General features: G+C 41.7%; 2 protein-coding genes and 1 long non-coding RNA gene across 3 annotated transcripts; 1 reads left to right on the top strand and 2 right to left on the bottom strand.

The window, feature by feature from the left end:
- Positions 1–356: 356 nt before the first annotated feature.
- rab42a (RAB42, member RAS oncogene family a) lies at positions 357–4,000 on the bottom strand. Its single transcript, XM_083982245.1, has 2 exons — positions 3,675–4,000; positions 357–1,475 (listed from the first exon to the last, which is right to left on the bottom strand). The coding sequence occupies exons 1-2, from the start codon at positions 3,887–3,889 to the stop codon at positions 1,034–1,036; spliced, it is 657 nt and encodes a 218-aa protein (XP_083838371.1). The 5' UTR covers positions 3,890–4,000; the 3' UTR covers positions 357–1,033.
- Positions 4,001–4,820: 820 nt separating this feature from the next.
- LOC310993586 lies at positions 4,821–6,970 on the top strand. The gene is made up of 6 exons (XR_014595746.1): positions 4,821–4,860; positions 5,761–5,820; positions 6,080–6,130; positions 6,307–6,355; positions 6,559–6,628; positions 6,793–6,970. It is a non-coding gene; the product is annotated as an uncharacterized lncRNA (long non-coding RNA).
- Positions 6,971–7,011: 41 nt separating this feature from the next.
- On the bottom strand, positions 7,012–23,076 carry ctps1a (CTP synthase 1a). Its single transcript, XM_083981675.1, has 19 exons — positions 22,865–23,076; positions 21,006–21,187; positions 20,743–20,913; positions 19,414–19,514; positions 19,147–19,263; positions 16,244–16,327; positions 15,325–15,405; positions 14,368–14,519; positions 12,776–12,908; positions 12,580–12,668; positions 12,392–12,486; positions 12,237–12,299; positions 10,176–10,219; positions 9,987–10,083; positions 9,851–9,906; positions 8,386–8,482; positions 8,121–8,265; positions 7,936–8,027; positions 7,012–7,274 (listed from the first exon to the last, which is right to left on the bottom strand). The coding sequence occupies exons 2-18, from the start codon at positions 21,172–21,174 to the stop codon at positions 7,943–7,945; spliced, it is 1,779 nt and encodes a 592-aa protein (XP_083837801.1). The 5' UTR covers positions 21,175–21,187; positions 22,865–23,076; the 3' UTR covers positions 7,012–7,274; positions 7,936–7,942.
- Positions 23,077–24,675: the final 1,599 nt, after the last annotated feature.

Below are 24,675 nucleotides of genomic sequence, written 5' to 3'. Positions count from 1 at the left end.
GCCGGTTCAAGTGTGTTTCCATCTCAGACCTTTAAATCGAATGTGCACAATGAGATCATGTGCTGTTTTGCGATAATATTGGTGTATCCAATTGTTTTCTTGCAAAAAGGTGTTTCCATTCATTTTTATACTTAATCGTAATACAGAAGGACATCCATCCTCCATCTTTAACCGATTATCTGAGGTCAGGCTGCAGACTGGAAACCACTGAAAAAAACACTGAGCCATACGTACGCCAGCAATGTTAAGTTGGTAAATACTGCCTAAGTTCTAGGCTATACTGGTTTTTATAATGCAACATGCCTGTCATCTAAACACCTCTTGTTAAATCCTACAGACACCAGAGGTGGTTTGTGAACAGCAGAGCTTCAAACTGCTCTGAGAGATGGAGACTCTTCACATGAAGCCAGTCTGTCCTGTTCACCTGCATCTACCTGTGTTTACTCCACCGTGTCTGTAACAGCTGGAACACGTAGCAGAATTCACATAAAACATGATGCAACTCACATTTATCAGACAAATCGGCATTTGTCGTATAAACTTTGTATCGATCAAGAGAAAATCCGACGAGATCGACCGTATTAACTTTTTATTGATATTCATGATATTTAATCGAATTTCATATTGAATTCCATAAGGCGTTTTGAATTCCATATTGCTTAATGTGAATAACAACTTGTGGATGGAAACATGGTCTGTCTTCTGAAACTAACAAGGCCAAAAACAACTTGGCTCATGCTACACCATATGGACTTAGATAAACAACTGGCTTATATATGATACACATCAGACTGTACACTAGCCCCCCCCCCCCCCCTGTGTGAAAAGAATCCCAGTCGTCCCATACGCGGGAAGCAGCACGAAGCACAAAGTGAGGAAGTGGTGGGTGATGGTATCACGGGGGTGCGGAGCCTGAGTGACTTGTTTCTATAAATGGACGGCTTGTGAAGACGAGGCGAGCTTCTTTCTTTTTTTTTTTCTTTTTCTTTAGCGCGACGGGGGACAGCGCGCGCGGACGCAAGAAGTTTCTCAGTTAGCAGTGGCAGCCCTTTTCGGCGGACGCGGTGGCTAGCTCCTCCTCGTCGTCGGCCGGGTAGAGGACCTTGGCGGTGAGGCCGCTCTTCACGCCGTCCCAGCCGTCGCGGGTGACGATCTCTCCCATCTTCATCAGCTCATAGATGTCCTTGGTCAGCAGCTCAAAGGCCCGGTCCACGTTGCTGTTGCACTTGGCCGACGTCTCCACGTAGCGGATGCCCAGGTCGGCCGCCAGCTGCTCGGCCTCGTCCCGGCTCACCTTGCGGTCCTTGTTGAGGTCGCTCTTGTGGCCGATGAGGATGTAGACCATGTGGTGAGGCAGGATGTGCTCACTCACCTCCTTGTGCCATTCCCTCACGTGCTCGAAGGTTTTCCGATTGGTGAGATCGAAGACTAGCAGCCCGCCCACGGAGTTGCGGTAATAGGATGTGGTGATGGACCTGGTGGGAAGACAAGACATGGACATGTTAGACAGTGAAAGCAAAGTCATCTTACTGTCAAAAAACATGACAAAGTCCCTCTATGGAAATATTGGACGACTTCTCTCAACATTCCAAAGTCTTCCATTTTTGGATCTATAGCTATGTTCATGCCCTTTGGTCCAAGTCTCAAGTCATTTGAGAAAAGTCAAAGTTAGACCTCGAGTCAGTCAAGATCTGTCAGAGTCAAATCTCAAGTTAGTTATGACTAGTCAGGTCCAGTCTGAGGTTAACCACAGTAAGACCAGTCAATGCCTCAAGTCTCAGGTCCAAATCAGGGTCATGTGTTTTAGAGGCTGGTCTCAAGGTAAGACAAGTCAATGTAAAGCCCATGTTGAGTAAAAGTTTGCATTTGTGCTATTTATTAATATTGTTCTGGGATCTCAGCAGGTCAGTGCTTGAGATCCAAATATTTTTGCTTCAGGTCTCCAGTCACAAATTAAAGGGGAACTATACAAGTCTGGTCTCTTCTCCTCTGTCTCTATCCTCTCCTCCATGTGCATTTGTTTTCAACAAAGCCGGTGAGAAATCAATCCATGGAGCGGTGAATAATGTTATTTATCATAAAAGTGTTACAATTATGTATAATTTGTGTAGTCTTATCTGTCATAAACAAGAGATTACAGGTTACAGGGCGCGTTTGTGTGGCGGTGCCGTAGAGACGAGAGCTGGGACACCGGGTCGGAGGCTCTACAAGTCATTTATTTAACCATCACAATCACGAGCTGTTTAATTAAGGTACAAATGAAATGTAGCATAGTTAAGGTGAAAATCCTGCATAGTCACTCGAGTTCATGTGTCAAACTACCACTCTGACCAGATTCATATTTTGCTCCATACATGCATGAAAATACACTTTGCTTAAAATCACACAAAAATCTGCAAAGACTGGAGAGGTTATGTTCACTTTTAGTACAGATCCAATTAAACAAATTATCATCCAAGTGCGAGATGCAAATCCAGGGCCAAATTAACCTAACAGTTCAAAATGAGCTACAGGCCCCAGTCGTCCCTGAGCCCACTGACTCTGCAGGCACTTTATGTGTTACTGCCCCTCCTAAAAAGCAGCTGAATTCTGTTTTACCCAGACCTCCCTTTCAATGTTGAAGTGGAATACCCCATTGCAGAGAGGTAGGTGTGTCTGTTTTGATTCAACACTGATGCAGTGAGCCACATCAATGGACGTAGGCTATGAATGGTATTATATCTCAGTTGTTTTTTTTACACAGGGCTCCTTTAAGATATAGTGCATGACTATTATGTAAAAACTGATTTCAGGTTCCCTTTAAGGAGTGATTTAGTAGTTCATGTTTAATGGTTATTAAATACCCATCTGGCCCACAATATGGTCATTTAATTCAGTTAGTGAGATTGATCAAATTACTACAAACCAGACAGCAAACATAGCATATATTAGGATATGTGGGCCCCTGAAGAGGCAGTAGTCTGCTTGGGATGACCAGGCTGCACACATGTGATCCATGCAATTGGTGATGAAAAAAATACCCATTGATTTCACAAGCAGTACATCATCACACAGCCAAACCCACTGAGACAGAAGTGAGGTGAAGCCTGTTGGAAAACACCCTCAGAAGCCTGAGCTTCAAAAGAGAAAGCAGATCTAAGAGCAAGAGCTGCTTCTCCAGACAGAGGAGCGCTTTAAAGGGGGAATCATCCATGACAGCACAGAAAACACATAAAACAAGCACAAGCAACAGGGCAGTTGAATGCAAAACTACATTTGGATACACAGTTGTCATCTTCTGTGTTGCCCTGGAGACCGTGCTATATGATGGAATCATACATGGGCGCCTGAATATGAGGATGCTGCCCATCATCCGTGAATGAATGCAGGGATGCGACTCTAGCCTATATTTGAAATGTTTTTTTTTATGTATATAGGCCAGGGCACAAGCTCGAGGCCTGTATCGCCTAATCTACCCCTGACCGTTTTCACTGTGCACACTCACTTGCATCACAATGGCCTTCATTTCATTTAAACGGTTTTCATATTTAAATAGGCTACGGCGGCGAACCGAGGCCTTTCACAGATCTAAGCACAAATGTCGGTGAGAAATGATGCTTACGTTCAATTACAGAGCGATGGGTTTTTTTTATTTTTTATTTCAAGCTGCATTTCTTGATCTTTCTTTAACCTACCTGAATCGTTCCTGACCAGCCGTGTCCCAGAGCTGGAGCTTTATTTTCACCCCGGGCTCGATATCAAGCGAACGGGCATAAAAATCTACACCGACCGTCGGATCCGCCACATCGCTGTAAATACCATCCGTGAAGCGCTTCAGCAACGACGACTTCCCCACGGTCGAATCCCCGAGTAAAATGATCCTGAACTGGTATTGCCACAAAATATCCATGGCATGACTAGAAGGGGGATACCAGCGGAGTGCGTGTGTGTGTGGAGAGAGTGTGTGTGTGTGTGTGTCAAACAAAGCCCTGAGCGCGGCGTGTTTACATGAAGCCCCGGCTGCCGCTGCGTCTCCTTGCTGCCTTGTGCCTCGCGCTCTGGGAGAGACGCGGAGCACAGATCACAGATCGGCCGCAGCAATCATGTGATAGATTTTACCTATGCTCCACTACGCGATATTACAACTACCAACCACACTGTGGTCGTGAATGAGGCAGCTGTAGCTAAAGGGTCAGACTTTAAGCTGGGGGTTTAAGAAAACACCAGCCAGCTTTTTTTTTTATAATCTCTAAAAAATCATTAGAAAGTGGGCAGCTTTTGCACTAGGAATTTCTCAGCGTTAACTTGCAAACAGGACCGTTGTTGTGTATAAAGTTTAGCCCAAAGTGCATTGTGTGAAATTCAGTAGCGTTATGTCAGACAATTTAGTTTTTCAGCACCAAGGAGCAGCATTTCGCAACTGTTTGTTTTGAACGCAGCACACCACACTGTTGTTATCTGGAAACCGCACGCGGGACATCAGTGACAGGAAGCAGGCTGCTGTCCGTGGTTCTGAAGTAGCTTCCTTTCCCTCTCTGGTCTCGCTTTGCTGTGTGTTAATTCTCTCTTTATACACTTGATATATGATTTTAACTCTTGCTATTAAAACTAAGCACCATTTTGTGCCGCGAAAAACCTGTCTATACTTAAATGAATGTGTCTACGTGACAATGAGGCTAAAGAGGCACAGAACTTACCGGTAGTCTAAAAAGAAGAAGAACTTAAAGGAATACATATCCCATCATGCAAGTGGCCCGCATGTGGGCCAATCAGCGGGGCGCTCCTTGACGCCGGCGTGTATAAAAGCAACGAGACCCTTTCTTCAGTCTCTTCTTCTTCCCGTGCTCTCTGGGGTGAAGAGCTAGCTGACATTTCGCTTTGGTAAGGCCTCATTCATCGTTTCTAACCTAATAATTATGTGTTCAAGTGTTTCGGCTTGCAGCTAATAGACTGTGCATTGAAGAGTAAACTACAATGTTATTGACTGTTTGGCTAGTATGGGCAATGGGAGCAGTGGTAGACGTTGCAGAAACTAATACTAGTATGGAGCCTAAGTTACTATAGCAATGCGTTAACTTGAACTGTATTAAAGCACGGTATAAATTAATGTGACGACACACAATCTTGATATGCTGTGTTTTTATTAAGATTGGAAGTAACTTGCTGGGCCTATGCTAAGCTAAGAGCGGTGCTAACGCTAACGCAACATGGTGGTTCCGCGCATGGGAACCACGTGGCCCAGCCCTTAACATCTCACACTGTAGTTTTATTCCCACTATGCAGTTATGTCACACTTAAACTAAGTTGTAGGTTTACTTGGATTACTAATCAGTACATGGTGGCCAAGTGACGTTTGGGGTAAAGTAGGCCTATGCACTTTTTTTCAGTATCAACTAGTGGGGTGGGGGGTGACTATTATCTGGAACTAACCGACTCACTCGGTCTTCCTCCGTTACTAATACCTTTCCCTGGTAACTGGTTAATTTTATAATGTAGTAATTCACTTACTTTTGGGGGGAAGTAACTACAATTACATTTTAAACGACCGAGTATGTGGCACATCTGGCCTACAGCTAGTGCAAAAGCAGAGCTACTAAAAGCTGCATCAAAACTGGAAATGTACCATGCTGTGTAGACCACAACATGGGGGTCAAGTGTTTCATAGACTTGAACAGGGTGTTACTGGGTCGTAGTACCTCTCTAACACCAAAAAATCTAGATGATGACCTGTAGAGCCGTTTGACTAAGCCATATTAATGTGACTGTCTCTTCTCTCCACAGATTGAACCAGTAGAAGCTCTCTCCACTGTCGACAACAATGGATGTCTGCACACAATGCAGGTATGTTCCTCAAGGACTCGATGTACCGTTATTTATACCAGGCTCCTATCGAAGCCGTTCATGCTCTCACGTAGCAGTGAACGGTCAAACGGAAGCCCAGATGAAGACTTTCACCGACGGTCGCTGTTCAGTTTGAAAATAACTGTTTCAGCAACATTTTGGGGAAGGACATCTGATCTGAAATATAGGACTGAAATGTGACTTTTTTTTTTTTAATTCTGTGATGTCTAATGTTCAACTCTGCCTTGTCTCGCTGCAGATCTTGTATATTGCTGATGACGAAAAGACCAGATGAACCACCTTGATACAGGTAACTTGGAATTTAGGCCTTGAACATGTTAAGTAAAAGCTACTGGCTGTGATGACAAACTTGCCCTCACTGATATAGGTCTGATTGAGACATATGTACTCCTGAGCCATGCTTCTTTAAATTAAGGAAGTGATGATAGAATCCACAAACTGACTTTCTCAAATTGTGCTCCTCAGGTGATCCTCATGGCTGAGCAGTGACTGGATGGAGATGGATCATGTCGAGGTAAATTTAAATAACATTTTGAATAGGTTTCAGCATGCATCCTAAGGACATGGACTTGTTTGTAGTCCAATGTTCTCCAAGTGCGTGCAAGAACATGGGGTGGTCTTTGACTGTTGTGGCCCTCTCGTGCCATCAACAGCCACTCAACTGTCCTACAGATGTTCTGTCGCATGTTCCTGCTTCTAACAATCTGCTTCCTGCAGGTATCGCTGACTGAGATTTAGTCGTCTGGTATCGACTGTGTGACCCTCAGACCCTCCTGGTTTTCTGAAGGTATGTAAAAGATGTTTCATATTGATTAAATTAATGTGATCTATGATGACAAATATAAGGTGACTGTTGGCTGAAACCTTGCGGATATGGGACTGAGATCAGCCCTACTTATGTGTTAACAGATGACTCTTGATTTGTATTAAACAATTTCCCTTAAATTTCAGGTGCAGTGATGTGGGAGGCCCACACCAGGTGGCGTGGTAGCAGTCCCTACCCATCAGGCTGACCGCAGACCACCCAGAAGATGGAGTGATGCTTACAGCAATGTGACTGAACTGTAAAACAAGTTCTGATGTGTTTACAGCTTTAGAGGCTGCCAATGTTTTCATGATGCAATGGTGAAATGCAATAAAATAACATGTCAACCTCTGAAATCCCTTTATTATATTTATCTTACATACACACATTACAGGAACTTTAAAGAAGCTGTAAATGGTTGCCACTCAATATAGCGGTATCTAATTACAATAAGGCCACAGTAGCACAGCTGTCAGGGGGACAAATCTGATAGTGGTGGTGCATCTGCACAATGCCATTCCTGAGTCTTGATGTTCAGGTCCATCTCTTATGAAAGAAACCAAACTCAGGCCTGGGGTGGGGGACCCAAATCCTTGTTCACAGCTGTGTTGCCAGGATGGTCAGCTTTCTGAAACGGGAAAGTAAGATTTGAATTTTGCTTTATTGGTTCATGACTATTTAGCTTGATACTCCTAGGCTAACAGATGGTAGCACACCGTCACATATTGGTGGTCAGATTAAAGTATGAATGTTGATGAACACAGGCATGGGCAAACCTAAGGCCATATGCAGTACAAAACTGTCCAAATTGTAGCAAAGACCACAAATTTCGATGCACTGATAAAAAAGGGACCAACAACACTGCTCCACTGAAACTGATTATACGTTGTCTTTTACTTTAAGGAAGTAGCTTTTACATGTCATTTATATTGGTCAACACCAACACTCTCCATCTGATACTGGACCAGCCTTGTCAAATTTTAAAACTCATCATGGCCCCTGAGCAAAAATGTTTCCCATCTAACATGTCTGTGGTTGTTTCATAATACCAACATAATAATAGTGACTCACTTAGTTTTCAATGAGGAATTTAGTTGTGTTTTGTGTGATAACCAGTTATGTAATCAAATAATATCAAAGAATGTACCAACAACATGGTAATTAAAGCAACACTGATGAAAAACTAAGTACATTTACTATTTCACTTGAGTACAGTTTTTGTATTTGCTTGAGTATCTGGAATATGATCATTTCCAGTGATCTGCACTCCGAGCCCCGGTCTTCTGTACCTCCAAGTCATTCGTTAGAGATGGAAGGTAGCTTCAGCTCCGATATCTCCGAGTCTGGGGTGCTGCTGCCACTCCGGTCGCTGTATGTGTCTCTGTGTCAAAGTCAAAATACTGTTTGTTAGAGAAAAGTCTGTGCGCTCGTACTGTGTATATACGTGGATGCAGAATTGATGTTGCCTGATTACCGTGGAGACAGACGGCAGCCCTTCTGTAAGTAGCTCTGGAGCTTCCCTGCAGCAGCCAGCAGCAAACCAAGGTAGGGGGGCGATGGCTTTATGGGACGCGAGGTGAACTCTGGGTGGTACTGCACTCCGACGAAATATGGATGATCTGAAAATAGAGAATGACGTTAAAAAAGAGCAAAGTAAACTGAATTTGGTGGTGCAATTAACCTCAAAAGGTTCTGACTTGGAAACAATTGAAAGTGAATCACTGTTTGATTTGCATTACCGTCCAGTTCTATGACCTCCATTCTCTCTCCTTCCACATCTTGACCTACAAAGCGGAATCCGTTCTCTTCAAAGTGGCTCTTCAGCTCTGGATTGACCTGCACATGAACATGTCATTTAAAAAAAAAAACATGTACACACACAAGGAAATGCATTTCAGAGTTGTAGACTATTGAGCGCACCTGAATATAAGCCGCACCAGCTAAATTTGAAAAGAAAATACATTTTGTACATACATAGGCTGCACTTGAATATAAGCTGCAGGTTTTCATGTTGTAACATGAGATATTTACACAGAAAGAAAGTTGGGAACTATACAAGTCCGCTCGCTTTTCCGCTGTTTTAGTTATGCTCCTCTCGCCCATGTGCATTTATTTACAACGAAGCCGGCGGAAAATCAATAAATGGAGGAGTGGATAACGTTACATAACATATACGATGCTACGGCGCGTGTGTTTGTGTAGTCTTAACCGTCATAAACAAAAGATTACGGGTTACGGAGCGTGTTTGTGTTGCGGTGTGCAGAGACGAGAGCTGGGACACCGGGGCGGGGGAAAAAGTAGCAGCTTACAGTCCGAAAAGTCTGGTAACTTTTGACCTCTTAATTTCATCAGGACCGCATGGGAGAATGACCTGTCTATGGTGTTGATGGATCAGCAATGGACCCCTGCTTTAAACTTAGTCCACACCTCTTCCATCTGCTCTCGTCATAGCCTGATTCAGTGTAAAGTTCTCCACAGAATCCATTACACGAATGCAAAATTGACCAGAATTGATCCCACGGTTAATGATACCTGTTAATAGATGTAATCAATCCCCTGCTACTCATTCTCATATGTTTTGGTCGTGCACTAAATTGACGGCCTTTTGGCAAAGTATTTGTGATACCATAGGTGGCGATTATAGATCAGATTATTCCCCCTAACTCTATCAGCTATTTTTTGCTCTCCTCCTGACAGTGACCTCTCTGTTGCGGCGAGGCGGGCCCCAACTTTCTCCATCTTGCTGAAACTTGAAAAACTTAGGTTTTCACTCAGTGGCTCCACCAAAAGATTTCATGACACTTGGCTCCCCCCTTCTTGGAATTTGTTAATTCTCCTGACCTATATCTTCAGATGCGGAGGAGGACTAAGCTCGGATCCCTTTAATTTCAGAATCTTTCATCCCACTCTCTTTTTTCCTCTTTCTCCTCATCTTCTTTCTATCTTTCTTTTTTTATGTGTTTGTGTGTTGTTTGTCCCAGTCTGAAGTGGGTGGGTGGGGCTGGGTTCAGGGGATTTGACATACTGTTGTAAATGTCTTTTTTCCACACTGTTTGATACCAATGTGTCATTTTGTTGGAAAATCTCAATAAAAAGATTTTGAAAACAAAAAACAAAAAAAAAACCTTATGAAACTAACCCTAAGCCAAGTACATACACACACTCCACTGTAAACAGTGCTGATGAACGGAGCAGTAAACGTACCTCAAAGCGATGTCTGTGCCTTTCATCCACGTACTCTGCGTCTCCATAAAGTTTGCCTGGAACAACACAACAACTCTAAGCACCAGGCGGATGCAGCAGACACATGACTGAGTGACTGGCTGGAGGTTTCTCTTACGTAATACACTGGTGTTGCTCTTGAATATGGTCCGTCTCTTCCCTAATCTCATCGTGCCGCCCATTTGTCCCGGGTTGTGTTCTGGCATATCGATCACCTGCACGGGGTTGAAGAATGAATCTTTGAGTGCGTTCGAGTACATCAGGTCAAACCACAAGCGGATCATTTCTGGGTTTAAAAATAACTCACCACAGGATGCTTCGAATCTGGGTCGAACTCTGTTGAGTTGGCGTCTAAGTGCAAAACGGGGAGAGACATGTGACATTAGTTTAGTTAGACTGTATTCACCAGCCACTGCTTTCTCCTCACTGTGTAGGTGTGTTTGAGAATCCTTTGCGGTGCATGAAATACAATATTGGCATCGGTTTCAAAGGAAATATCAGCTAATTTCTAGAAAAACTGTTCAGAGATATTGTTCACAGTTACGGGGCCTACACAGACACGACCAGACACTGTACAGAGCAGCAAGAAGGACCGTTAATATCCCCATCTATCAACCCACGAAGATTTACGTCATCTCAATGATCATTAAGATAAGATATGTTGACAAACTGCAGGTTTTGGGCGATTGTGATCCATATCCAGCTCTCGTCGCATTTTCTTTTTTTCGCCGCTGTATATAAGTCAGTGAAAACTGTCCCTGCCTGGAGAATCCCTTGTCTAAAAGCAAAAGACCAAGTAAAAGCTTTAAAAGTATAAGTATCTGTGTAAATTGAGTGGACCACTTTGCTTTGTTATTGAACAATCCAGATTTTAATGGTTTTAGTTTATTTATTTATTTTTTAATCAGAGGGTATTGTGTAAAATTCCCACTGTGACGTTTAAATGTGTTGAACACTGGCCTGCTTTTTGTTACATCCCACATCCGTGATAAATGCTCTACCTTCTTCATTAGGCCTGTGTTAATCTGAAAGTAGCAGGATTGAATAAAATGATATCTTGTAAGCCATTGTTTTAACGGCTTAATTTTCATTTAATATAAGAAAGTAGAAACAAGTAGCCAACTGGTATAAAATAACATGATGCTGGGGACTGGTTTTCCTCCTGGCCCCCCCAATTCTTTCAGTCCAATATAATCAATCTAGCTGGTACCCATGAGAAGTGGTCATAAACGTGATGCTGTTTGGTATCACTGTGTACATCACACTAAATACTGATGAGAGAAAGAAAAGAGGAGGAGGAAGAAAGTGACTTAAAGAGAATACTACAAGACAATGTCCACACAGCTTGTGAGAACAGCTGCTCTAACTTCTTATTAAGTTTGAGGACAAGAGGAAAACTGACAATGCAAGAGAAGATACAAAAAAAAGAATAATGATAATAAGATGACCTCCAAGATTAAACTACAACATTGTTTCTGAATGAGGAGGAGCATTAATAAAGCCCAGCTGCAGTTTACCAAAGAAACAATGCTGACAAGACAACAATGCTTCTGAGAGACTGTGACTTGGACAGATGACACAAAAGAAAGCTTTTCACTGAGTCCCATCAGCTCTGTGTTTCAAAATGAAGCTGTCAAACACAAAGAACATCTCCCCACTGTGGAACATGGAGGAGGCTCAGTTCTGTTCTGATGCTGTTGTGCTGCATTTAGCACAGGAAGCCCCCGAGTCTGTCAGTGGATGTGTTTCCACTGATGACCAAACACTACACAAAGTGTCTTTCTCTATTGTCAAGTTCCACCTGGGACACAATCACAGGGTTGACTGCTTTTCATGTTCACTGAAACTCCTTCGCTCCTTTTTTCCACAAATGTAAAAGCATATAGAAATATAACAGCTTCTTTTTACTTTGCAGCATGGGGAGACAAAAATTAAAGGGATAGTTCAACATTTTAGCAAATTGGCCCATTGCCATAATCCCTATAGTTTTAGGAATAGGTTCGTTAGGTTTAATTGTCCGTGCAAGCTATTTTTAGAACGGCGGAGCAGAGCCATGAGCTGCTCAGAGCTACGCTATGGAGGCTAATGGGATTTCTTGGTTTCCCTCATCAAACTCATCAGATACACAATCCAGCGTTTTGGAGTTGTTGGATTGTGTATCTCCGCCGTTCTAAAAACAGCTTGCACCAACAATTAAAGGTAACAAACCTACTCCTAAAACTATAGGGATTATGACAATGGGACAATTTGCCAAAAATGTTGAACTATCCCTTTAAATTTCCGCATCTTTAGGAGCCAAATCTGAATCAGGACACTGACCCATCTTAAGCTTGTAACTTTGGGGTAAAGATGTTTTTCTTTATCTTACCTTTCCAGCCAATCACGTTTCTGGCATATTCACACACAGCCAGCTGCATGCCAAGACACACACCTGCAGGAACAACACGACAACAATGGCATCAGTTTTCAAATGCGTTACATATAAAGTCTGATAATGTGTGATGGGTCGTATCTATCCTCTACCTAGGAAAGGTTTTTTCTGTTTCCTCGCCCAGTTGATGGCATGAATCTTTCCTTCAGTTCCTCTGACACCAAAACCTCCTGGAACCAGGATTCCACTGAGGAGAGAGAGGGGGAAAAAACTGTTGAGTGAAACTTCTACACTGAAGTCCAGGTTGTATTTCATCCAGACATAAGAACTCAGGACTCACTCAGCGCTGCAGAGTTTCTGCCAGGCCTCGTGGTATTTCACCGGCTCCTCGTGCAGAGTGCTTGGCTCCAAATGAGCAGAGTCTATATACTGATGAGACGAGACAGACAAACAACATGAAATGGTTCCAGATCTGACAGTTCAAGGATACAGACATATATCAACTACTAGATGACAAGTCTACTGTGTGTACGTACCTTAACCTCCAACTTGTGACTAATGGCCAGGGCCGAGTGCTCCAGAGCCTTGATAACAGAAGCATAAGAGTCGGAGAACTTGGTGTACTTCCCCACCAGCGCTATGCAGCAATGCTCCAGCAGTCTGTCTGACCTGTGAGGACAACATGTGCATTAATACACAACTTCAAAAACCATCAAACCCGGGGTTTTCCCTAAACTGTTTTTGGCGTCTCCTTCTTTCTGTCTTCTAAACCACTCCAGACAATGTTTGGAATGTTTGTTAGAACACTTCTTTGTACCTCTGATCCCTGTGCGTTGCTCTGTCGAGTTCTCATAGTACTGTCTGTTTTACTTCATCTGTCAATATTGTGTCTGATTCTATGTCTGTCTTGTTTCCCTGTGTCTTGTCTCATTGTAATGAAATCTTTTCTGTGTAAACTGCCAGAGGACAGCGGGTGAAAATTAGCTATTTGCTAACTCTGGTGCATTTATGTTGGGCTTTTTCCTTTCTCTTTTCCTTAAAGGGATAGTTAAACATTTTGGCAAATTGGCCCATTGCCATAATCGCTATAGTCATAGCAGTAGGTTCGTTACCTTTATTTGTCGGTGTAAGCTATTTTTAGAACGGAAGAGCGGAGCAGCAGGCTGCTCAGAGCTATGCTATGGAGGCTGAGGGAATTTCTTGGTTTTCCTCATCAAACTCATCAAATACACAACCCAACAACTCCAAAACACTGTCGTGGACAAGTTGTGAGCTGCACAATCACCACGCTATGAGATAATAATGGAACGTTACGAGACAGAGTTGTTTTAGAGGTAAATTCATGCAAAATCGCTGATGCGCGTTGCGTTCAGGGACAGTTTTTCAGCAAGCAGACTCTGTATTTACCTCGAAAACGGCTCCATTTCGTAATGTTCCATTATTATCTCATAGCGTGGTGAATGTGCAGGTCACAACTTGTCCACGAAAGCGTTTTGGAGTTTTGGGATTTTGTATTTGATGAGTTTGATGAGGGAAACCAAGAAATTCCTTTAGCCTCCATAGCTTAGCTCTGAGCAGCCTGACGCTCCGCTCCTCCGTTCTAAAAACAGCTTACACCGACAATTAAAGGTAACGAACCTACTGCTATGACTATAGCGATTATGGCAATGGGCCAATTTGCCAAAATGTTTAACTATCCCTTTAAAAAGAGAAAATAGCTGATTAATGTACATTGACCTTTTTAAATAAACAAATTTAATTAAATTAAATGTTTCTGACACAGATACCAAATCTCTGTCAATAATTATTTTGTTTCTGGCTGAAAAAAAATGCTGCTCTTATTCCTCTTGAGAAGCTGACTCATGACCTTAATCATTGCACTCCTTCCTACAGAAGCTATAACTCATCATATGTCCCTGGAAGATGAGGGCTGACTGCCCTCTTCTTCTTTCATGTGCTACTCATTTATATTGCAGCACCTACTATTTCTACTATTTTCTTTTGCCTTGTATGTTTTGTGCTCATAAAATTGAAAAACCAATAAAAAGAGTATTGAAAAAATCAAACAAAAAGAAAGATCAAACCGGCCAGGAGAGAAGACAAGCGTATTGTATCGTATCAAACTCACCTGTCAGACATCTCCTTCCACTTGGTCAGCATCTTCCTGGGCCGGGCCTCGATGGGCATGTTGAGCCTCCTGCTCAGGTAGCTCACCACTCCCTGGTCCTCCAGCAGCAACGGTACTCTGTAGATGGACGACACGTCCTGCACACAGATGACCTGAAACCAGACGGGTCGGTCAGTTTACATCTGCTCAGAGCGTTTCAAAGAAAAAACACCATCTGCTAGCAGGAAAATATTCATGAAAAGGGAAGGGGGTTAATATTTAAAGGGAAACTATTATTTAAAAAGCCTCGAGGGTACGCACAAGGAGAGGTTGTTGTGTTTTCTGTTATAGGAGTAAGACATGGGAACAAAATGAATGTGAAATTAAAAGAGTGCACAACCATAAATAAATGTAATTTTTTGTGTGTGTTTATTTTTTTATTACTATAAACTTATTTTATTATTTTTTTTTTTTATTGACTTTATTTGTTTCGGATTTTTCATGTTTGCTTCTGTTTATACGGCGTGTGTGTGTGTCTATATTTATGTAGGCCTGTGTGTGTATGTGTGTGGGTATATTATGTATGCTGTGTGTGTAGGAATGTATGTGTATCGGCCAGATATTCATATGAACATTGTCGTTAGGAAGTGTGTTGGAATGGGTGATTAATGTGGATGAAGGAGCTATAGGACATTCTTCTTCCTACTGCTTTTTTGGGCATGCTATTTATTTTCAGTATTATTATTATTTTAAGTATTAGGATTCTAAGAATTAAACAGAGTGATTAGTATTATTATTATTTTTCACTCTTAAATGTTTTCTTTAGACTTGTGTGTTTCCTTGTAGTACTGTTTGATCACGTTTTTCTTCTCTTTTTCTTTTACATGTTCAAAATAAAGAACTACCAACTCACTAACTAAGCCTGACGCTTCATCAGAGCTGAAACCATCAAAGTGCGTCAGTGTCAGTGTCACGTACCTGCTCAGGTTCTACGTGGCAGAACATGGAGATCTTTTCTTTGACTGAGGTTTCCAGAGCGGTGGAGCAGCGACACATGATCTGTGGGCAAAAGATGAGGAGAAAATTCAACCATCAAACACCAGCAAAGAGGGAGACAAGAGTACATCTTTGATTACATGTGTACTCTATTATCATTTATCAGCAGCATTTACACATCCAGTTCATTCCGAAAGTATTCAGACCCCTTGATGTCTGTACATTTATTGAAGAAAAAAGAAATCCTGACACAAGTATTCAGATCTTTTACTATGACATTTGAAGTTAGCTCAGGTTTCTTCCATTTATTTTGATCACTCCCTAATATGAGCTGTAGCTACTTCTCTAAATTGTGGCATCTACCTATAGTCTGTATGAGAGGCGTTTAGGGGACATGTGTAAATTGGGATGAGGTCCTGGGTGAGAGAGGTGACCTTATGACATGCGAGTTTTATGGAGAAAACATGTTCAGATTTCATCTAAAAAAAAGGTTTATTTTTCAAACATTACCTCGTAGATTCTGCTGGTGGTGCTGTTGAGTAAGGGAAATGTTTTGATTAGAGCCATTGATGAAGTGAATGGCCCTGTGTCCCTCTGTATTAGTATTGATTTCCTTGTCGGCCACGCTCTAATCTTTCTAGGTCAGAGGTTTCGGCAGATTCCCTCTATCACCACGACACAATCAGGAGTGTCACTCAGACCTCATCAGCTCAAGAGCTCACACAGTGTTCCACCCTCTTGTTGAACCGGTGCTGTGTTTTGTGTGGCACAATCAGGCCTGACACAGAGAATGATTGTCTATATCTGGAGTGTGTACTGCTCTAAAGCCCACAATGTTCGAAAACACTTTGGTCGTTCTTTAAACATTGTTTTAGAGGGGGGGAGGGGACTCGTGACTCACCAGATCAGGGGACAAACCCAGTCCTCTCAGCTCTCGGACGCTGTTCTGTGTCGGTTTGGTCTTCTGCTCTCCTGTCGCACTGGGCTGGACAAGGCAACAAAGACAATATATATGTTAAAGTGGCGGTGCACTGAGATTAACATGCAACAGAAATTTTAAAAAAATTAAATTAAAAAAAACACCAACATTACAATCCATTTACAGCAGCTATTTCCTGTTTGATCCTGGGAAGCTACCAGCAAACCTTATTTGGTAAAATCATCTTTTTTTCTTCCTCCCAATGAAACTGCCAGGCACTGAACACTTAGACATGACTGATGCTAGCACAGAGGCAGGATATGAGACTTCCCACCATTATTCTATGCTTATAAATAACTTGGGACACTTCTTATGAAGAGTGTGACTAGAATAAAATGGTATTACTGAACATGTTTCCAGAGCAATCAGAATAAGATTATTGCAGTTCAAAATGTCCCCTATATATAACTGGCAGGTTATTCAGACTAGGTTTAAAAGACACCCCAGACCATAAACATATCACAGAGACAGACAAACTATGTCCCAAACTATATACATACAGTACTTGGTAACCCTAAAGCCATCAACCTCATGGTAAAACCTGTAGCTAACGGGGTCCAGACCACTGAGGTCTGCCTTTGTGTGAGCAAAATAACTAGAACTCATATAGAGCCGGACCCTGCTGTCTGTCTTCTGGGTATCTTTTCCAGGCTTGTGAACCAGGCAAATAATAAATGGCTAGCAATAGCCTTTACTGTTGCTAAGAAGCTACTATATTGCCATTGGAAAGCTACATCAGCTCCTAGTATCCAAGTATGGTTCAATGTACTCATTAAAATAGCAAAACTGGAAAGAGTCATATATTGTAACACAAACTCGGTGGATAAATATGAAAACATTTGGTCTTGTTTTCTAACTGCTATGGAATGAGTGGGGGAAAAAGAAAAAAAAAAGAATTTGGTGTGTCAGTATCGTCCCTGTTTGTGATTTTGTGATAGAACTATGGTGCCCATTTTGATATAATGTCTTTGGACATACCTGTTTTTGGGTGTTTGTTTATCTATTTATTTGTTTTGTTTTGTTCTGTCTTGTATTTTTTTTTTATGTTGCTGTCGATGTGACTGGCTGTTTTGTTCTCCTTTATTGCTTTACTGATTGTATTTTCTTTTGACTGTAATAAAAAAAAAACTGGGTCCAGACCAGTGTCATTATTCACCAACAGATAATAGTGAGAAAGTGGAACGATGCTGCTGGACCATTATTGCAAGAGTGGGTTTTAGAACCAGCTAAGGTGATAAGCTATTTTTACTTCAGGCACATTAACTCATTGAGTGCCGCGCTCCTTTCCAAAGTTTTAGTCAAGTGTACCGGCAATTTAGACCATTTTTGACTTTTTATTTAGAGCCATAGTGTATTCTATATTATTGCCACCAACACATACTGTAGCTCAATTGAAAGGTTTACCTTAATGCTTCAAATGACCACAAACCGTTTGTTTCTACGTGCCTCCGTTCCTGAGAAAACTCAAGCTAAACATGGCTGGGTTTCACCAAAATCCCTCCTTTTTTTCTAGAAAAGGAGATAGAGCGTCTTTTATGAAAGGTGCGCTGTTTGTGTCTGTCGCTCTTCTGACACTCGCATTTCTGGATCAAAGGGCTCGTATAAGATAAATATATACAACAATGGTTGTTCTATTCACAAAACCACCAGCGGGGGCGGGGGGGGCGCCACTAAACAACAATAACACAGACGCACCGTGCCGTGTCACAGCTTCTCGCCGCGGAGCGTGAGGGTCAGTCGGCCACCGCGGCTCGCGAATACCGGTCCCGCCGGTGGTCGCGGTCCTGCTGTGGTACGGGTCGGTGATGCCGGTCTGCTTTGGCCCAGAGACCATCAGATTTTACCGTGGGAGGACTTTGGGGAGGACACGGTGTTGCTCGAGGTGAAGACCGGGCGGGACTGTCGGCTGAGAGCTTCCTGGTTCAGCTCCCAGCTGCTGCAGCAGCGCGGGTGAGAGCAGAGCAGCTGCGGAGCAGCTGCGCTGCATCTGCATGCAGAACTCCGTTTGCAGAAGCCGAGTTATGATAAAAACTTCCAGATCATGAGCTGTCATGTGACTTTGATCGTCATCTATTTCAGTTCTCCTCGTCGTAGAGTCCCCAAATTTACATATAATGTGTATTAAAGTGTCTATTTTCATAATATAAAAAAAAAGCAAAAAACGAAAAATGTCGTTTTCGGCACTCAACGCATGGGAACGAAAAACGAGAAATTACGTGGTTGGCACTCAATGAGTTAATAATGTCTTGTTTTGGTCTTGGATACAGTGGCATTATGAAAAGTTTGGGTACCCCTGGTCAAAATTCCTATTATTGTGAACAGTAAGCAAGTGGAAGATGAAATGATCTCCAAATAAAGTTAAACATGAAACACTCTTTTGCAATATTTTAATCAATTTCAGTGTATTATTTTAGTTTTCTACAGTTTCAGAGTGAAAAGGGAAACAAAGCAGCAGCCTGCAGAAGAATGAGAAACCCAGGAGACTTGAGCTCTCAGATAACTTTGACCAAGATATTTACTATTCATACACTGTGATAGTTTCCAAAGGGGGGGCTACTAGCTACTAACTATGCTGATCAGTGTACCTTCCCTTTATTCAACCCCCACATGTGACCTGTGTGTTTTTGTACCTGCCTCTTTCTCCTTCACAAATTCTACCTTCTTCTCAATTTGCATAAATATTACACATGCATATTGAATGTGAAACTATTGTGTATGCATTCAAAAAATGTTGAAGTGCAGATTTCAACATGCAAATTCCAACAGCAGCGGGGATATTTGCCCTCAGCTGTAACCAGAGAGGCCTGAGGTTGTTTCTCTCTTACCTGTGGTATCAGACTGACGTGAATGTTGCAGAAGTTCTCTCTCTTTACTTTAAACTGGAACTGCCTGAAGGCCTCGATGAAAGGCATGCTCTCGATGTCTCCTACGGTGCCTCCTAACTGCAAACACAGTTAACACACACAGATATTATCAGTAATGATACAGGCAGCCTCAGATTCGGTTAAATGTTCAAAGAGGAAATGAGCCTCTACATCGTAAAGTCAAATCAGAACTGCTCTGAAGTGACAAAGTAAACACATGCAGCTTACCTCGATTACACAAACTTGAGGTTCTACATCATCGTCATCAACTGGTACTGCGGCCTGTTTCACCACCCATTCCTGGATGGCATCTGTGATGTGCGGCACCACTGGGATGAGATAAAAAACACAACGTTAGGTGCGTTTCCATCACCCCTGGAAATCCGTAAAACCTAAATATCGCAATTAAAAACTGGTAATGTAAATGCCTACATTTAGAAAAAACACTCAAATATCACCAAAACATTTTTACGCTCTCATGAGGTGGTTTCTCAGACGTGTTGATATAAGAGTGTATCACAAAAGTGATAGGGAATGATCCCATTGGTAATTTTTTCTTTCTTAGCAGTAGGTTCGTTACCTTTCATTGTCAGTGCAAGCTGTTTTTAGAACGGCGGAGCAGAGCCGCGAGCTGCTCAGAGCTATGCTAAACTCATCAAATACACAATCCAACAACTCCAAAACGCTGTCGTGGACAAGTTGTGACCTGCACATTTACCACGCTATGAGATAATAATGTAATGTTACGAGACAGAGTCGTTTTAGAGGTAAATTCATGCAAAGCGGCTGATGTGCTTTACCGTCCGGGGCAGTTTTTTGGCAAGCAGTCTCTTTACAGCTTTGCATTTAACTCTAAAACGACTCTCTCTCGTAACATTACGTTATTATCTCATAGTGTGGTGAATGTGCAGGTCACAACTTGTCCACCAGAGCGTTGTGGAGTTGTTGGATTGTGTATTTGATGAGTTCGATGAGGGAAACCAAGAAATTCCATTAGCCTCAGTAGTTTAGCTCTGAGCAGCTCACGGCTCTGCTCCACTGTACTAAAAATAGCTTGCACCGACAATTAAAGGTAACAAACCTACTCCTAAAACTACAGGGATTATGGCAATGGGCCGTTTGCCATATGTTGAACTATCCCTTTAATAAAACTTTGGCGTGTGAGGTACAATTATTCAACTCAGTCTGATTTATCAGACACAATGTGACACAATAACATGTCCGTGTGAATAACCAAAAAATAGTTCCTTCTGTTACAGTCGTGAGACTAGACTTTACTTTAGAGAATTACGGCTCATTTGCAAAACACCTTTCAAAGGAAACACCTGCAAATAGGAATTATACTTTTTCAAAATTTTAGAAAGATTGCTTTTATTCTGCGAAAACCTGCTATGGAAACGCAGCTATAATTCTGAATTGACCACAGAGAGTCCGTTCTCACTCGTAATGTAGTTTACGATCGCAATTAGTCCGGAGCTTTTTAATTAAAAAAGGTAAAAATGTAGCATAGCCACGGGAGAAATCCTGCTTAGTTCCTCTTTAAACAGCAATATTTACCTTGCACTGTTTTGCCAAGATAGTCTCCCCTCCTCTCCTTGTTGATGACCGACTGGTAGATCTTGCCCGTGGTCAGGTTGTTGTCCTTTGTCAGCCGGATGTCAAGAAAACGTTCATAGTTCCCCAGATCCAAGTCGACCTCACCCCCGTCGTCGAGCACGAACACCTCACCTAAACACAGTGAGCATGACAAAATCAGACAACCTATATAACATGAGAGTGAGACTATTTAAAATAAGAATGACCCCTCTCTTCTCACTTACCATGTTCATACGGTGAAAATGTGCCTGCATCTATGTTGATGTACGGGTCGATCTTGATGGCGGTCACGTGTAAGCCGCAGGACTTCAGGATTGTGCCAACACTACTCGCGATGATGCCTTTGCCGATGCCTGAGATAACTCCTCCGGTTACCAGGATGTACTTCATCATTGCGCCCTGGGATCTGCAGAGCGGATGATTAAAAATAACAGACACCAGTTCATGGAAAGCAGTTCACTAGGTTCAGGATTAGAGCCAGCAGCACAGTGGATTGTGTTTAGGGAAATTTTATTTTTGGTCTTTAAAATATGTCAACTCTACATGTTGAAAATACAAAAAATAAAAGATGAGTGTAAACATGGTGAAGATCAACAGTTATAAAAGGTGACAGGCAGGTTGCCACGTATGGAGATTTGTCGACTGCAGATGAAGGCTCCTCAACAGACTGGAGGTAGATTAATTCGATGTTCAAGGGACAGCTAAACATTTTGGCAAATTTGCCTAAAGCCATAATTCCTAGTCATCCGTCTCATAATGTTACATTATTATTTCATAGCGCGGACCTGTACCGTTCAACTCCATTGTGTTCGCTGAGCAGCTCACGTCTCTGCCCCGCTGATCTCAAAACAACATGCACCGATAATTAATTGTAATGAACCTACTGCTATGACTGTAGGGATTATGACAATAGGCAAATCTGCCAAAATGTTGAACAATCCCTTTAAAGTAGAGTTAAGTTTAGTTTTAGAAACATGAGGTAGGCTATATTATCGTTTGTAGAGGTGATGTACTGTATAAGACTTTGTTATGGGATTATTGTGAATTTAGGATGTACATTATTAAAAAAAAAACAATAATTTGCATTATTATTATTTATTTATTTTTATGTCTGTAAACTGGTATTTAGATGTATACATTGGAGAGGGCATATTCTACAATAAGAGAGGATGTCTTGTATCATTTTGCAGTTACACTAACCAAACAATGGCTAAACCTCCATTGTCCTTGCTGCTCTACAACGTGAACACGAGTTGTTGTTGCCAAGGAAACTAAGCCAAATACTTAAAAAGTGATTGCCGTCTAAAACCCGCTGGTTAATTAACGTGACAAAAAACTCGGTGGTATTAAGAAGTAAGAAGTATTTGCTAAGAAGAGAGAGCTCAAAGGTTTTCATTCCTCTCACAACACAACACTGTACCCAAAGCGTGGTACATGGAAGCGCTCGGTAACTCACACAGCACGGGCCGCGCGGGCGGGGAACCCCCACTTCCGCTTAGAGAGGATACGACGAGCAAGCAGGCCGCCCGTCCAAAACCCCATGGTCCTCAAAGTGAACGGTACCACGGCGCCTTTAGCTTTAGCCTTATTGTTAGCCGTGATATGAGCTCACGAAAATCACTGTCTCGCTGACATACGACCACATGGCATCCTCTTAGATATACAGCGGTAAACAGACACATTTAAAGGTGGCTGTACAAAATGCCACCACTACCTGAGGCTGTTTTCAGGTAAAACTGGCTAGCTAACATGCTCTTCCATTCTAGGAGATGCGTCAAGTTAGCAACCCTCACAAGAAAAAGTAGCTAGTGCTGCATTCAAAATAAAAGCAAACGGTAGTTATTTATTAATATTCATATGAAACACGTGGTAATGCAATACTGAGATAATAATATGTGGCTGTTTTACATATAATTGTTTGGACTGCAGTCATTAAAATAAATCACTGTACTGCAACTGTTCAGTTTAATTTTGATTTTGAACCGGAAGTCAAACTTTGGTATTGTGTCTAACTTGTAACTCCACGCTTGTTGCTAACAGGTCTACAGCATCTGTCTTCCCACAGCATCAAATTTCAACTTACCAAAATATTCTTCGGCCAGAGCTCCCCTTCAACAACAAACTGTAAACAACGACAACTGTAAACGAGATCTTCTGTAACAGACGAGATTTCGACCCCAACAGTAACACTTTTTGCTACCGTGCTACCCTAAAAGCCCATCTACCCTCAAATTCGCTCTACACGTGTATGGACCACGATTCAGGGCTGCAGTACATCATTCATTACACTCTTACAACGCCGTGTTGCCTTCAGGGACGCCTCAGACATTGCCAACTTTGGAACATTGGCGACTTTGTCACTTAAACTAACGTAAACAATTTTTTGTTAGTTTTTTATCCTAAATTTATATTTTGAAGTTATGGACATTGAAGCAGATATCTCATAATCATGTAAAAAAATAAAAGATAAAAAAATGAACACTATTATCCTGTATTATTTGCTGATGTCAATATGATATAGTAGGCTATAATATTTCTGCAGCTACATGTGTTACTTTAACAGGGCAATTTAAACGTCTGCTCTATTTAAAAGCAAAACACAAACATAACCAATTGACAAAGTAACTAATGATAAAGATTTAACTTGAAAAAATGTACATGTTCCATACAATGTCCTATGACATCTGGTCAATTTAAACAATAGGCTATTGTCTGCCTATGAATTGTATGTTGAAGTAGATAGACAACGGTAATATAAAATGGATTTATTAAAGTAAGCAGTAAAATGTACAAGTATCAAAAGTAAAACTGAAATTTTAAAAATAATATTCATAGTACGCGTAGTTTTTTTTAAAGCAACAACTTTTAAACAGTATTTGATAATGCAAGTAAAGTACAATTACATTTGTACTTGAAAACATGTATTTAGTTACTTCCCACCCTTGCATCCATCCATCTGTGTCACCAGCAAATTAATCTAAGTAGGCTACCACTGGCTGCCATCACCTCCATTTTTCCTTGATGGTTTATGATGATGAGCACTTGAAGGCAACACACTTCCATGTTTTAATCAGCAGGGGGAGCTCGTGCTTCATGCTTGATGCTGCCAGTTGAGAAAGAGAAGGGGGAAAAAAGAGCATTTTCTTCATGTAAAAAAAGGCCTTTAGAGAACATACAGATGACTTCATGTTTGGTTTAGCTTTTCAGATCGTACAAGGTTTTTATCAACACTATTTTATTTCTGCTCAAAGCTCAATGTGTCATTCTTCTCTTCTTTTTTTTATTTTTACTAGCCTATTATCAGTGAATCAAAATGTCTTAAACAACAAATCTGTGAAAAGAATAAATTTGTTCTTTGTTGTTATCTCTCTTGATGTGTTCTCTTTCCCCTCCTAAGGACAATAAAAATAGCAATGACACATTTACATAAGTTCAACAATAGAATTAGGTTAAAAGCCATAGTGTCATAGTCTCCTGATAATAGATGTAACAATGTAACAGTGTGACTCTGGTGGTAGCTGCTGCTAAGAAGCAACAAAGGGGGACTGAATTGGCCCTGCAACAGTGACTGGAGGCAAAGAAATGTGTGCGTACATGTGCTTGCTTGTGTGCCTTTTTTTTGTAGGTTTATAACACACAAGTTTGTCCTCCTCTCCCTGGCAAAAAAAACAACACATTCTGCTGCTCTGCTCCATATAATAAATGGCCACAGTCCAAAGTGGTTAGTTATAGTGTACTGTGGAAAGGTCAATGGTCCTGTGATGTGGATCGCAGTGTATTATCCTTGTTGTGTTCAGTGAGATATGAAGTCCAGGCTGGGAGTGCTGTGCTCTCGATTTCAGTCAAACTGTGACTCGTTCAGATAAAACAACAAGGCGTCCTCGTAGCCGACTG

This window comes from Trachurus trachurus (assembly GCF_905171665.1).
Source record: "Trachurus trachurus genome assembly, chromosome: 11".
Classification (NCBI taxonomy): domain Eukaryota; kingdom Metazoa; phylum Chordata; class Actinopteri; order Carangiformes; family Carangidae; genus Trachurus; species Trachurus trachurus.
Note: the sequence above shows the minus strand (reverse complement) of the source record. Positions and strands in the feature narration are given on the sequence as shown.